At 44.6% G+C, this 15889-nt stretch overlaps 1 protein-coding gene across 2 annotated transcripts in view; it reads right to left on the minus strand.

Moving 5' to 3' along the window:
* Positions 1–15889, minus strand: part of LOC124148954 (cubilin-like) — a 72039-nt gene that overhangs the window by 11722 nt on the left and 44428 nt on the right. For both annotated transcript variants that reach the window (XM_048389218.1, XM_048389217.1), the window contains exons 7-14: positions 15308–15433; positions 13118–13351; positions 10977–11075; positions 10446–10656; positions 3625–3737; positions 2147–2251; positions 952–1114; positions 30–109 (exon numbers count right to left, since the gene is read on the minus strand). In XM_048389218.1, coding sequence (XP_048245175.1) covers positions 30–109; positions 952–1114; positions 2147–2251; positions 3625–3737; positions 10446–10656; positions 10977–11075; positions 13118–13351; positions 15308–15433 — 1131 coding nt within the window. The remainder of the gene's footprint in view (positions 1–29; positions 110–951; positions 1115–2146; positions 2252–3624; positions 3738–10445; positions 10657–10976; positions 11076–13117; positions 13352–15307; positions 15434–15889) is intronic.

Below are 15889 nucleotides of genomic sequence, written 5' to 3' on the forward strand. Positions count from 1 at the left end.
CCTTCATCAGCAATCTACCGGGTACCCACCTCCTTGCGACACTGCATATGTTGCCATGACGACTGGGGAAGTACAGTTTTTGCAGGTGTTGGTGGACTTGTACACCAGTCTGTCACAGAAACATGCCATGATATAACAAGTTGATCATTTACAAAATGCAAGAATTTCCCATCACTAAAATAATAGGGACTGGCTATTTATTACAGGGGGGTTGGACAGAGAATGTTGATGAAAAAACAATCACCCTCCCTAAATGCTCATATGTCCTCATACATTTTTATCAATACCCTCCCTGAAAAGACAAAATGCAAAAGCACTTCATGCTTTATCTTAAAATGACCATTAATAATAACCCTCTAAAAATACATGTATAATTTTTATTGACTCTCCCCTCGTGACTGTAATATTTTTGGGTGACTCTCCCCGATTCCCCCTGCCCACCACCCCCTTACCCCCTAATAATACCCTCACGGCTAATCCTGCAAGGATGGTACAAGCACAAAGAGAAGGGTCTTGAAACTGTGTCAGGAAACTCTGGAGAATAAGATCCAGTTCCGCTGTTCCAGAATGTGCATGCCTCAAGCTTAACACTGCACAATCAGAAATAATATAACAGACCAAAAAGCTTTTTAAAATCAAAACAATCTGTGATGTTGGTCAAATTAGTTCAAAGAGAGAAACATGGCAAGACACTTTTAAAACAAGATGGAAAATTTTGAGAATACACAAAATGTCCGTCGATCCAGCCAGACAATAATTAATTGGAATGTAAGTGTAGCAGCCATCTCATTTCCGACCCCCTGATTTGAACCACAGACCTTCTGATTAGAAGTCGGACACCTTGCCCATATGACCAAAGATGTTAACCCCGTCATCTGTGGGATGACTCCTTGCCTTATATCTGTCTACACACCACATGCACATCACACAAGACTGGCTGAAAGCCCTTACTCAATGCCCTTGCTAGCTGGAGCACTGAACTTGGGCAACTGCTGGGCCATGTTGGTCAGGTCAAAGGTTGCCAAGGTCGTACCGTACTCCATGATCCCACTGTAGATGGTGACAGTCTCATTACCAGACAGACTCAGTTTAGTAATTCGGAGAGACACGGTACCTGGTATTCAAGAGAAGACATGTCCATTATTTCCCTGAAGTTACCATGATCACATCATGTGCCACACATTCAGGTACATTGTAGCCACCTTCAAACTCTAATGAGAACAGTGACAGGGACTAGGATCTAAATAAATAACCCAAACCTAAATATTTGATAGATACTTGTTTGTGTTAACATTAACACTTTCACAAACTTCCTAACACACAGGTGAGCTAGTTTCTGTAGTCAGCTTGTGTGTGTGTGTGTTTGTTGTTTAATGCCACACTCTGCACTATTCCAGCTATATGATGGCTGCTTAACATGAAGAACTGCCCACCGTTCTCACCCCCTTCAGCATTTCTTCCACATCACATCTACTTCCAGAATTCCTCACTGAGGTGAGGTGAGGTGAAATGGGGTTTAACATCGTGTCCAAGAATATTGCACTTATATAGTGACGTGCATGCAGACCCATGAAGATCTGGGGAAGAATGGGTCTTCAGCAACCCATGCTATCCATAAAAGGCAACTATGCTTGTCGTAAGAGGCAACTCAGGGGATCGGGTGGTCAGGCTCGCTGACTTGGTTGATGCATGTCATCGTATCCCAATTGGGTGGATTGATGCTCATGATGTCAATCACTGGATTGTTGGTCCAGACTCGACCGCCATCATACAGCTGGAATATTGCTGAGTGAGGCATTAAACAACAAACAAACAAACGTGCATGCACGTGAGTGTATGTTTATTGATGCTTGTACTAGTCTGGACTGATGCCGATTTATAGTGCTAGCACACTGAGATACCATGCCGTAGTTTAACATGAATATCCCACTCAGACACAGTATACTGACTCCGAGCTGACCAGTCCTTGTGTTAGCCTCTTAATGCCGAGCGCCAGACAGGGTAACAACAAGTACCATCTTTTAACGTCTTTTGGTATGATGCGGCCTGGGATCGAGTCCTGGACCTTCCGCTCCCCGGGCAGACGCTCTACCACTACACCACGGAGGCGGGGACATTCCTATTTGAGAGGGATGTTCACACTGACCTTGCTGACTTGCCGGTCTGACCGTCCAGCGACACAGTGTTCCAGGGTCAGCCTGCTGGGTCAAAGAGTAGTCTCCCCTGGTTCCAGACGCCACAACATTGCAACCTGCACAAACACATCATGAACAACCCAGCGAGGCCACAACAACCTGACATTGTGTTTACTGGTAAAACACTAAATTCTTGCAAGTGGCTAAAACAACCACTGACAACATTCCCCTGGAAATTAGATTGCTGCATCATATTGCTCTGAGCTGTGGCACAAACTGCTCCAAGATCTCATCTTGAATCAGTGAGTGAGTCTTGTTCAAGAGCACTGTCAGCAATATTACAGCTTTGTCGTAACTTACTGAGCCTGGACCAGCATACTCAGGTCTTCTAGCCTTATATAGAGGATCGTAGACCACCACAATTAAGCAACAAAAAGCATAAACAAAGAATATCTAACTCTAGTCCTCTAAGCTATATGCTCTAAGTATAAGTAAAGTATATCTGATTCTGGTCCACGGCCTGGTACGCCAGGCTATATGCTCTAAGTGTAAGTGAACTGTGTCTGACTTTGGTCCACGACCTGGTACTCCAGGCTATATGCTCTAAGTGTAAGTGAAGTATGTCTGACTTTGGTCCACGACCTGGTTCTCCAGGCTATATAATCCAAGTATAAGTGAAGTATGTCTGACTTTGGTCCACGACCTGGTACTCCAGACTATATACTCTAAATGTAAGTGAAGTATGTCTGACTTTGGTCCACGGCCTGGTACTCCAGGCTATATACTCTAAGTGTAAGTGAAGTATGTCTGACTTTGGTCCACGGCCTGGTACTCAAGGCTATATGCTCTAAGTGTAAGTGAAGTATGTCTGACTTTGGTCCACGGCCTGGTACTCAAGGCTATATGCTCTAAGTGTAAGTGAAGTATGTCTGACTTTGGTCCACGGCCTGGTACTCCAGGCTATATGCTCTAAGTGTAAGTGAAGTATGTCTGACTTTGGTCCACGGCCTGGTACTCCAGGCTATATGCTCTAAGTGTAAGTGTGAAGTATGTCTGACTTTGGTCCACAGCCTGGTACTCCAGGCTATATGCTCTAAGTGTAAGTGAAGTGTGTCTGACTTTGGTCCACGGCCTGGTTCTCCAGGCTATATGCTCTAAGTGTAAGTGAAGTATGTCTGACTTTGGTCCACGGCCTGGTACTCCAGGCTATATGCTCTAAGTGTAAGTGAAGTATGTCTGACTTTGGTCCACGGCCTGGTACTCCAGGCTATATGCTCTAAGTGTAAGTGTGAAGTATGTCTGACTTTGGTCCACGGCCTGGTACTCCAGGCTATATGCTCTAAGTGTAAGTGAAGTATGTCTGACTTTGGTCCACGGCCTGGTACTCCAGGCTATATGCTCTAAGTGTAAGTGTGAAGTATGTCTGACTTTGGTCCACGGCCTGGTACTCAAGGCTATATGCTCTAAGTGTAAGTGAAGTATGTCTGACTTTGGTCCACGGCCTGGTACTCCAGGCTGAAGTTTTCCCTCTGATTGAAGTTCCTGGCCACCATCAGCAGCGTGTTGCTAGGCGACGTCACTGGGAATGCTTGTGTGTCGGTGCTGTCAACAGAGTGAGTACATCAGTACTAACCAGTCGGGCGCTGTCGGGCGCTGACAATACATATACAGGATTCCACTTCCACATTTAGAGATATCACAAGGTTTCCTCATGAGACACAAGGTTGCCTGATGAGACACAAGGTTGCCTGATAAAATTCAATTCAATGGCAATACCATGTTTAAACTGAGCAGCTGGCAATAACAAGAGTCATCAGAAAGATGACATATCCCCCCGGCAGCTGTCTGTAAAGTAACCACAAATAGATGTGCAATTCTGTATGTAATGAGTCAAGAGTTGAATGTTCTTGAAGAAGCATACATTGTTTACCCACAAAAGATCCACTATGGTCGCATCCATATGAAATGGAAAGTAAAACAAGTGTGTTTCTGTGTTGTTTTTTTATGCAAACAAATGACAAATTACAAGAAACAATAACTAAACAAGCGTATAGTCAACGAAGTCATCTATATCCCCTGCCCATTTTAACACGTTATGGTCCCAAACCAGATAACTGACCCAACATTTCTCTTAGCCCATGTCAAAATAGCTGCAATGGAAATTCTAAAATAAACATTTCTAAAACTCCTGAATATCAAATGGCACCAGTTCAGTATGTGCTTTATATATAGACATGCAATTTTTGGCAAGGTTATATTTACCAGTTTATTTGGTATACTCCATAAGTGAACCCACCCTATGTTACAACTTAAATCCAACTTGTTACCATGTAAACATAAAATCTAAAAATTTCTAAAATTCCTAAATAGCAAAAGGCACCACCAGTTCAGCATGAGTCTGATAGATATGCAAAGTTTTGTTAGAAAGTTTTGAATGGGTTTTGAGTTATGCTCCGGAAACGAACTCTACCCTATAGAACCAAAGTCCAACTTGTTGTCATGGAAACGTAAAAAAAATAAATAAAAAAATTCCTAAATAGCAAAAGGCACCATTTCAGTATGTGCCTGGTAGACATGCAAAGTTTTGTAAGAAAGTATACTGAGAGGCACAAATAACGCATACTAAAATTTAAGTGTCAATAATTTTTTACTGAAATGAAATATACAAATGACAATCAATACAAATGACTAATTAAAGATTACACTGATGAATTTCATGAACAGTTACTGTGTGACAAAGAATTAATGTCTATGAAAATGACGTCAAAGGCGAGTGGTGTCAATAACGAGTGTGTCCTCCTTGTGCAGCAATGCACGCTTGAAGCCGGCGAGGCATTGAGAGACACAGTCGACGAATTGCAGCCTGAGGAATATGTCTCCAATGATGCAGAAGAGCTTGAGTCAGTTGTGGAACCGTCTGTTGAGGTTTTTGTTGACGTCGGACACGGCGGCCAAGTTCATCCCACACATGTTCTATAGGGTTCAAATCTGGGGACCTTGAAGGCCAGTCCAACACATTAATGTTGTTCTGTTGCAAGAAGGCATTTGTTATCCTGGCAGTGTGAGGCATTGCATTGTCATGTTGAAAGACATGGCGACGTAAACCACATTGAGTCAGTAATGGCAGCAGAACAGGCTGTAGAACGTTGTCGATGTAACGTCTGGCATTAAGGTTCCCCTGAATAACAACAAGATCCGAGCGGAAATGTGCATTGATTGCTCCCCAAACCATAACACCTACACCTCCAAACCGATCACGTTCAATAACACATGGTTGTGTAAATCATTCATGTTGGCGTCGGTATACACGTAAACGTCCATCAGGGTAGCTGACTGTGAAACGTGATTCATCAGAAAAAACAACTTGTATCCAATCTCTACCACCGAGATTACCTCCACCAGCTGCCCATCGCTGCCGTGCTAGCCTGTGTGCCTGAGTCAAGATTTGTCCACGGTAGGGTCATCGACACCTCAAATTCCTGGCAGCAAGACGACGACGTACTGTACGGTCACTGATGTGTCTTCAACGGAGACCAATGGTTGCATTTGCCGTTGACCTGGCAGACGTGAAGCGATTTCTGAGGTGGCTGTTAACGATTTGACGATCTTGTCTCTGTGACGTCACAGGCGGTGCACATGGTCGAGGATGGTCCCTTACGCTGCCTGTGGTTCTCAACCGCTCATGTAATCTCGATATTGTCATTTGATGGCAATGGAAATGAGCAGCAACTTGTTCTTGGGTACGACCAGCATTTAACATCCCCATTGCTTCATTACGCTGATCTTGCGTTAACCGTGGCAGTGTGTAGGCAAGTGATGGCAAAATGTCATGGTGTGCATTTATAGGGCCTACCTTTGAGGTTTGCACGTGCATCATGCCTTTCACAAAATGTGCATCGATAGCAGCATTCCCAGTGGTGTGTTGCGTTTTGGTGATTGGCTTCGTTTCCAGAAACAGTTTTTGTTTGCAACCCATATGACATGTTTACAGTAATAACCAACAATGGACAGTGTCAACAAGGTAAAATGTAAACGGACCTTATATGTTCTTAAAAAATTATATCTTAAAATTGAGTATGCGTTTCTAATGCCTCTTAGTATATTTAACTGTTTTTGAGTTACGCTCCGGAAATGAACACCACCCTTATAGAACCTAAGTCCAACTTGTTGCCATGGAAACGTAAAAAATAGAAATTTCTAAAATTCCTAAATAGCAAAAGGCACAACTTCACCACTTGAGTGCTATAAATGCAAAGTTTGATGAAGAAATTTTTAACATTTTCGGAGTTATGCTCCGGAAACAAACATCACTCACAAAGTTAGCCTATGTCCAGCATGCTTTCATGAAAATTGGAAAATAAAAAAAATTGGAAAAATTCTAAAATAGCAAAAGGCACAACTTCACCACTTAAGGTTTATAAATGCAAAGTTTGATGAAGAAATATTTAACGGTTTTCGAGTTCTGCTCCGGAAACGATTCAGACAGACGGACGGACATGCCCATACCTACATCCCCCGCATTAAAAAGGTCAACTGTGGATCTACATCAGAAGTGAAATATATTTTTGCAACACTGGAACATGAAAAAAGCTGCATTTCCATTCATTGTGGACAAAGCTTTGGCTGTAGCCTCGGAACCTTGGTAACGTTCTAGGGATGACTATTGGTTTGGAAATCACTATTGCGATAGCTATTGATATTGAAAGAAACTATTGCGATAACTATTGATATTGCAAGCAACCATTGCGATAAATATCAAAAGATTTCAGTGTATCTTTTCAGATGGATTTTAGAGTTGAATTAAACCTTGGAACTGAAGTTTCCTTTGAATGTGATAACCATAACAACAAATAAAAAGTAAAGTAAAAAGTAAAAAGTTAAGAAAAAGAAACTTCCACATTACCATGTGTAAATTACTACAACACATGATCAAAAGAAAAACAAATTTGAACAGCATTGCATGTACTTTATTGATATGGTAAATATCATCAAAACTATTGATATTCCTAACTGAAATCGATACTTTTGATCGGAAACTGATTTAACAATCGATTTATTGACTTTAATAGCTTACCAATAGCAATATATGTGTACAACCACATCTCTGTCTCCACTGACAATTCATCAGGGCTCTACAGACACATTTCCTTGTCCACTGACAATTCATCAGGGCTCTACAGACACGTCTCCCTATTATCTGAAAATTCATCAGGGCTCTACAGACACGTCTCCCTATTATCTGAAAATTCATCAGAGCTCTACAGACACATCTCCCACTCCACTGACAATTCATCAGGACTCTACAGACATGTCTCTCTATCCACTGACAATTCAACAGAGCTCTACAGACACGTCTCCCTATCATCTGACAATTCATCAGGGCACTAGAGACACGTCTCCCACTCCACTGACAATTCATCAGGGCACTAGAGACACGTCTCCCTGTCATCTGACAATTCATCAGGGCTCTACAAACACGTCTCCCTATCATCTGACAAGTCATCAGGACTCTACAGACACGTCTCCCTATCATCTGACAATTAATCAGGGCACTAGAGACACATCTCCCACTCCACTGACAATTAATCAGGGCACTAGAGACATGTCTCTCTATCATCTGACAAGTCATCAGGGCACTAGAGACACGTCTCCCTGTCATCTGACAAGTCATCAGGGCACTAGAGACACGTCTCCCTATCATCTGACAATTCATCAGGGCACTAGAGACACGTCTCCCTGTCATCTGACAAGTCATCAGGGCACTAGAGACACGTCTCCCTATCATCTGACAATTCATCAGGGCACTAGAGACATGTCTCCCTATCATCTGACAAGTCATCAGGGCACTAGAGACATGTCTCCCTATCATCTGACAAGTCATCAGGGCACTAGAGACACGTCTCCCTGTCATCTGACAAGTCATCAGGGCACTAGAGACACATCTCCCTATCATCTGACAAGTCATCAGGGCACTAGAGAAACGTCTCCCTGTCATCTGACAATTCATCTGGGCACTAGAGACACGTCTCCCTATCATCTGACAATTCATCAGGGCACTAGAGACATGTCTCCCTATCATCTGACAAGTCATCAGGGCACTAGAGACACGTCTCCCTGTCATCTGACAAGTCATCGGGGCTCTACAGACACGTCTCCCTATCATCTGACAATTCATCGGGGCTCTACAGACACGTCTCCCTATCCACTGACAATTCAACAGAGCTCTACAGACACGTCTCCCTATCATCTGACAATTCATCAGGGCACTAGAGACACATCTCCCTGTCATCTGACAATTCATCGGGGCTCTACAGACACGTCTCCCTATCCACTGACAATTCAACAGAGCTCTACAGACACGTCTCCCTGTCATCTGACAATTCATCGGGGCACTAGAGACACGTCTCCCTATCATCTGACAAGTCATCGGGGCTCTACAAACACGTCTCCCTATCATCTGACAAGTCATCAGGACTCTACAGACATGTCTCCCTATCATCTGACAAGTCATCAGGGCACTAGAGACACATCTCCCTATCATCTGACAAGTCATCAGGGCACTAGAGAAACGTCTCCCTGTCATGTGACAATTCATCAGGGCTCTACAGACACGTCTCCCTATTATCTGAAAATTCATCAGGGCACTAGAGACACGTCTCCCTATCATCTGACAATTCATCAGGGCACTAGAGACACGTCTCCCACTCCACTGACAATTCATCAGGGCACTAGAGACACGTCTCCCTGTCATCTGACAATTCATCAGGGCTCTACAAACACGTCTCCCTGTCATCTGACAATTCATCAGGGCACTAGAGACACGTCTCCCACTCCACTGACAATTCATCAGGGCACTAGAGACACGTCTCCCACTCCACTGACAATTCATCAGGGCACTAGAGACATGTCTCCCTATCATCTGACAAGTCATCAGGGCACTAGAGAAACGTCTCCCTATCATCTGACAAGTCATCAGGGCACTAGAGACACGTCTCCCTATCATCTGACAATTCATCAGGGCACTAGAGACATGTCTCCCTATCATCTGACAAGTCATCAGGGCACTACAGACACGTCTCCCTGTCATCTGACAAGTCATCAGGGCACTAGAGACACATCTCCCTATCATCTGACAAGTCATCAGGGCACTAGAGAAACGTCTCCCTGTCATCTGACAATTCATCGGGGTACTAGAGACACGTCTCCCTATCATCTGACAAGTCATCAGGGCACTAGAGACACGTCTCCCTGTCATCTGACAATTCATCGGGGCTCTACAGACACGTCTCCCTATTATCTGAAAATTCATCAGGGCTCTACAGACACATCTCCCACTCCACTGACAATTCATCAGGACTCTACAGACATGTCTCTCTATCCACTGACAATTCAACAGAGCTCTACAGACACGTCTCCCTATCATCTGACAATTCATCAGGGCACTAGAGACACGTCTCCCACTCCACTGACAATTCATCAGGGCACTAGAGACACATCTCCCACTCCACTGACAAGTCATCGGGGCTCTACAAACACGTCTCCCTATCATCTGACAAGTCATCAGGACTCTACAGACATGTCTCCCTATCATCTGACAAGTCATCAGGGCACTAGAGACACGTCTCCCTGTCATCTGACAAGTCATCAGGGCACTAGAGACATGTCTCCCTATCATCTGACAATTCATCGGGGCTCTACAGACACGTCTCCCTATCATCTGACAATTAATCAGGGCACTAGAGACACATCTCCCTGTCATCTGACAAGTCATCAGGGCACTAGAGACACGTCTCCCTGTCATCTGACAATTCATCGGGGCTCTACAGACACGTCTCCCTATCATCTGACAATTCAACAGAGCTCTACAGACACGTCTCCCTATTATCTGACAAGTCATCAGGACTCTACAGACATGTCTCCCTATCATCTGACAATTCATCGGGGCTCTACAGACACGTCTCCCTATCATCTGACAATTAATCAGGGCACTAGAGACACATCTCCCTGTCATCTGACAAGTCATCAGGGCACTAGAGACACGTCTCCCTATCATCTGACAAGTCATCAGGGCACTAGAGACACGTCTCCCTGTCATCTGACAATTCATCGGGGCTCTACAGACACGTCTCCCTATCATCTGACAATTAATCAGGGCACTAGAGACACATCTCCCTGTCATCTGACAAGTCATCAGGGCACTAGAGACACGTCTCCCTATCATCTGACAATTCATCAGGGCACTAGAGACACATCTCCCTGTCATCTGACAATTCATCAGAGTACTAGAGACACGTCTTCCTATTCACTCACATGAAGGACACCAGAGGTTGGGCCTTGGGCTGCAGGCCGCTGTAGAAGTCCAGGGAGGCCAGAGGGTAGAGCAGGCTGTTCGTGGACATGGTGATCTGGACCTGCTGACCCAGCGGGGCAGAGAACTGGTAGTACAGGGCGGCGGTGGTGCTGTTGTCCAGGGTGGGCTGCAAGGTGATGTTGCCACTGCCACTGAAGAAGCCGCCGTTGGCTGTTACAGACACATGGTAAAATAGGACATTACAATTACAGAAGGAAATTAGGATATCTTCTGGTTTGTGTGGACTTCATCTTTAGAAAGCACATAATGACTTGTACATGGTCCCATACGAAACAGAGAATGATTCACCAAAAAACACAGAGTTACTGTAAGACATGCAAGCATTGCCCTGTGTGCTTTAGTTGCAAACTCAACCAGGTGATTGCAGCTTTTGGAACAAAACTTTGATATGAACAACTCAACATTGTTGCTCTCTCTTCGTTGGCATGCTACACATTCCTAATCTAGGCCTGTTTGACGTAACTACTGACCTTGTTCATACACATGCACAGTCAATGTCCTATCCCCCGGTACGTCCCCGACCACCAGCCTCACCCACAACTCACTCCCAGAGCTGGTCACTAGGTCACCTACAACAAGATCAGGGAGTTATGTCACAGTAACTCACAGCTCACTCCCAGAGCTGGTCACCAGGTCGCCTACAACAAGATCAGGAAGTTATGTCACAGTAACTCACAGCTCACTCCAAGAGCTGGTCACCAGGTCGCCTACAACAAGATCAGGGAGTTATGTCACAGTAACTCACAGCTCACTCCCAGAGCTGGTCACCAGGTCGCCTACAACAAGATCAGGAAGTTATGTCACAGTAACTCACAGCTCACTCCCAGAGCTGGTCACCAGGTCACCTACAACAAGATCAGGAAGTTATGTCACAGTAACTCACAGCTCACTCCCAGAGCTGGTCACCAGGTCACCTACAGCAAGATCAGGGAGTTATGTCACAGTAACTCCCAGCTCACTCCCAGAGCTGGTCACCAGGTCGCCTACAACAAGATCAGGGAGTTATGTCACAGTAACTCCCAGCTCACTCCCAGAGCTGGTCACCAGGTCACCTACAACAAGATCAGGGAGTTATGTCACAGTAACTCACAGCTCACTCCCAGAGCTGGTCACCAGGTCGCCTACAACAAGATCAGGCAGTTATGTCACAGTAACTCACAGCTCACTCCCAGAGCTGGTCACCAGGTCACCTACAATAAGATCAGAGAGTTATGTCACAGTAACTCACAGCTCACTCCCAGAGCTGGTCACCAGGTCACCTACAACAAGATCAGGGAGTTATGTCACAGTAACTCCCAGCTCACTCCCAGAGCTGGTCACCAGGCCACCTACAACAAGATCAGGGAGTTATGTCAGAGTAACACACAGCTCACTCCCAGAGCTGGTCACCAGGTCGCCTACAACAAGATCAGGAAGTTATGTCACAGTAACTCACAGCTCACTCCCAGAGCTGGTCACCAGGTCACCTACAATAAGATCAGGGAGTTATGTCACAGTAACTCACAGCTCACTCCCAGAGCTGGTCACCAGGTCACCTACAATAAGATCAGGGAGTTATGTCACAGTAACTCCCAGCTCACTCCCAGAGCTGGTCACCAGGTCGCCTACAACAAGATCAGGAAGTTATGTCACAGTAACTCCCAGCTCACTCCCAGAGCTGGTCACCAGGTCACCTACAACAAGATCAGGGAGTTATGTCACAGTAACTCACAGCTCACTCCCAGAGAATCAACAAGATCAGAATAATTTTTTAATTTGAAGTTTACACGATATACAGCTTTTCCATTTGACGAGAGGTCTGTCACATGACCACAAAACTGGGGTTGAGGTTCTCAATGTTTTAGCATACACTGAGAAAAGTCAGAGAGTTTGACTGCATGATCGTTCACAAATATCCTCGCTACAACCCATCCCAGTGAACAAAACGAAGAAATGCATATCCAAACTATCGAAGTATTGACTCAATCAGTGTCTAGGCTGACAGTGACAGTCTATAGCAATCTATGAATTTACCTTCGAGTCTATTTGACACATCTTTAATTAACTTTCAATGATCGGCCAATTGATCAATGATGATCAAAACATGTAACCGCCACAGATTCATTCCCAACTTTAGAAATCTGTCCCGACACGTTGCTTGAGTCGACCATTTTGACGTCTTGTACTTGATGTATTACGACGCACTGTCATTGTGACTGTCTTAATGAGGTAGTTCACAACAGCCCTTTCTCATCTAATGGTGATATCATTTGAATACGTGTGTTGCGTCAGATGTTCCTGAAGAGCATGGTGTGCATACATACGCTCATGTCACTTCTCTTTTTAAGGAACTATTTTATTCTGCCGTACAGCTGGTTGTTGTATGGCTGTCAGTGTAAACATGAAGTCACACATACTAAATATAATTGTGTATAGATCTAGACCTACATCCTTTGAGGTAAAAAACTGAAAGCTCCGATGTTCATATAGTTTGGCCCTCACTCTATGAAGGTTCATACTCCAATGAACTCACAAAGTGAAAGTCAATTCTTAAGTAACCCATGTTGATAGGATAGGTGTATTGATAAGGCATGTCACATAAATGATTTTACATTGTTTGTCAAGAGCTGACCTTCAGTGGGCAGAGACTGCATCTCGGACACCAGTGGTGACGCCATTGACCCGCCGTCGGTGATGATGACCTTGTCAGCGCCTGGCAGCAAACGGAGTGTGGTCAGGTTGAGCAGAAGCGTGTACCCTGGTTGTGCACGGAGGATCCAGCGACAGTCTGTCAGCGGAGACCTGTCTCCGGGCACGTTCACAGAGATGGTGGAGTTGTTGTCCACATTCAAAATGGTGCTGCAGTCTGAAACAAGAGATGTTCCAATGTTGTTCATGTTCACTGAGCTGCTATAGTGTTGTTCATGTTCACTGTGCTGCTATAGTGTTGTTCATGTTCACTGTGCTGCTATAGTGTTGTTCATGTTCACTGTGCTGCTATAGTGTTGTTCATGTTCACTGTGCTGCTGTGTTGTTCATGTTCACTGTGCTGCTTTAGTGTCGTGTTCACTGTGCTGCTTTAGTGTTGTGTTCACTGTGCTGCTGTGTTGATCGTGTTCACTGTGCTGCTATAGTGTTGTTCATGTTCACTGTGCTGCTTTAGTGTTGTGTTCACTGTGCTACTATAGTGTTGTTCATGTTCACTGAGTTACTATAGTGTTGTTCATGTTCACTGTGCTGCTGTGTTGTTCATGTTCACTGTGCTGCTATAGTGTCGTGTTCACTGTGCTGCTATAGTGTTGATCGTGTTCACTGTGCTGCTTTAGTGTTGTGTTCACTGTGCTGCTTTAGTGTTGTGTTCACTGTGCTGCTGTGTTGTTCATGTTCACTGTGCTGCTTTAGTGTCGTGTTCACTGTGCTGCTTTAGTGTTGTTCATGTTCACTGTGCTGCTTTAGTGTCGTGTTCACTGTGCTGCTATAGTGTTGTGTTCACTGTGCTGCTTTAGTGTTGTTCATGTTCACTGTGCTGCTTTAGTGTCGTGTTCACTGTGCTGCTTTAGTGTTGTGTTCACTGTGCTGCTTTAGTGTTGTGTTCACTGTGCTGCTTTAGTGCCGTGTTCACTGTGCTGCTTTAGTGTTGTGTTCACTGTGCTGCTTTAGTGTTGTGTTCACTGTGCTGCTTTAGTGTCGTGTTCACTGTGCTGCTGTGTTGTTCATGTTCACTGTGCTGCTTTAGTGTTATGTTCACTGTGCTGCTTTAGTGTTGTGTTCACTGTGCTGCTTTAGTGTTGTGTTCACTGTGCTGCTTTAGTGTTGTGTTCACTGTGCTGCTTTAGTGTTGTGTTCACTGTGCTGCTGTGTTGTTCATGTTCACTGTGCTGCTTTAGTGTTATCTTCACTGTGTTGCTTTAGTGTCGTGTTCACTGTGCTGCTTTAGTGTCGTGTTCACTGTGCTGCTATAGTGTTGTGTTCACTGTGCTGCTTTAGTGTTGTTCATGTTCACTGTGCTGCTTTAGTGTCGTGTTCACTGTGCTGCTTTAGTGTTGTGTTCACTGTGCTGCTTTAGTGTTGTGTTCACTGTGCTGCTTTAGTGCCGTGTTCACTGTGCTGCTTTAGTGTTGTGTTCACTGTGCTGCTTTAGTGTTGTGTTCACTGTGCTGCTTTAGTGTCGTGTTCACTGTGCTGCTGTGTTGTTCATGTTCACTGTGCTGCTTTAGTGTTATGTTCACTGTGCTGCTTTAGTGTTGTGTTCACTGTGCTGCTTTAGTGTTGTGTTCACTGTGCTGCTTTAGTGTTGTGTTCACTGTGCTGCTTTAGTGTTGTGTTCACTGTGCTGCTGTGTTGTTCATGTTCACTGTGCTGCTTTAGTGTTATCTTCACTGTGTTGCTTTAGTGTCGTGTTCACTGTGCTGCTTTAGTGTCGTGTTCACTGTGCTGCTTTAGTGTCGTGTTCACTGTGCTGCTTTAGTGTTGTGTTCACTGTGCTGCTTTAGTGTTGTGTTCACTGTGCTGCTTTAGTGTCGTGTTCACTGTGCTGCTTTAGTGTCGTGTTCACTGTGCTGCTTTAGTGTTGTGTTCACTGTGCTGCTTTAGTGTTGTGTTCACTGTGCTGCTTTAGTGTCGTGTTCACTGTGCTGCTTTAGTGTTGTGTTCACTGTGCTGCTTTAGTGTCGTGTTCACTGTGCTGCTTTAGTGTCGTGTTCACTGTGCTGCTTTAGTGTCGTGTTCACTGTGCTGCTTTAGTGTTGTATTCACTGTGCTGCTGTGTTGATCGTGTTCACTGTGTTGCCGGTGTTGTTTGTGTCCATACTGCTACACTTACACTGATCAACCATGGTGTAGACAGCTACAAATGTTTGCGTGATGCTGGAATTGGCCAAGGTGAAGGTGATGTTGACCTCCTTGTCCGCGGCGATGAAGTCATCAGGGAGCCCCGCAGTAGCAGACCCTGCACATAGAAACACCAGTCTGTAGTTACAGACTAATCACCCCCCATAGCTGGAAACAGGACACCAAAAAGCACTGCAGCTCACATTTAAAAGAACGCATTTTCCTGCACAGCTTCAACTAATTTAAGTCTTTCCAATTTGTCCCCAAAATACTGAGCCGGAACTTGTTCTTTATATCTTCCTCACCAATTGTTTCTCCTTACACAGGGGCAGCCAAAAGCAATCTTACTAGTTCACAAGAAAACATAACTGCATGACTCAGGCTTGTAAAAAAGACTGACTGCATTGTCTTGAGTGTCAAATGAAGGTTTTCTTGGTCGACTCAGCAACAAATAAGACTTGATTAGCTCTTGCTGGATACCAACTTTTATGAAAGTGTGACCTTCAAAGAAACATTGACGAAGAAGTTGTACACAAAATTCCATAAAGTATCAACAAAGTTATCACCGAGGCAG

This window comes from Haliotis rufescens, unplaced genomic scaffold (assembly GCF_023055435.1).
Source record: "Haliotis rufescens isolate VD_foot unplaced genomic scaffold, xgHalRufe1.0.p SCAF_8, whole genome shotgun sequence".
Lineage (NCBI taxonomy): Eukaryota > Metazoa > Mollusca > Gastropoda > Lepetellida > Haliotidae > Haliotis > Haliotis rufescens.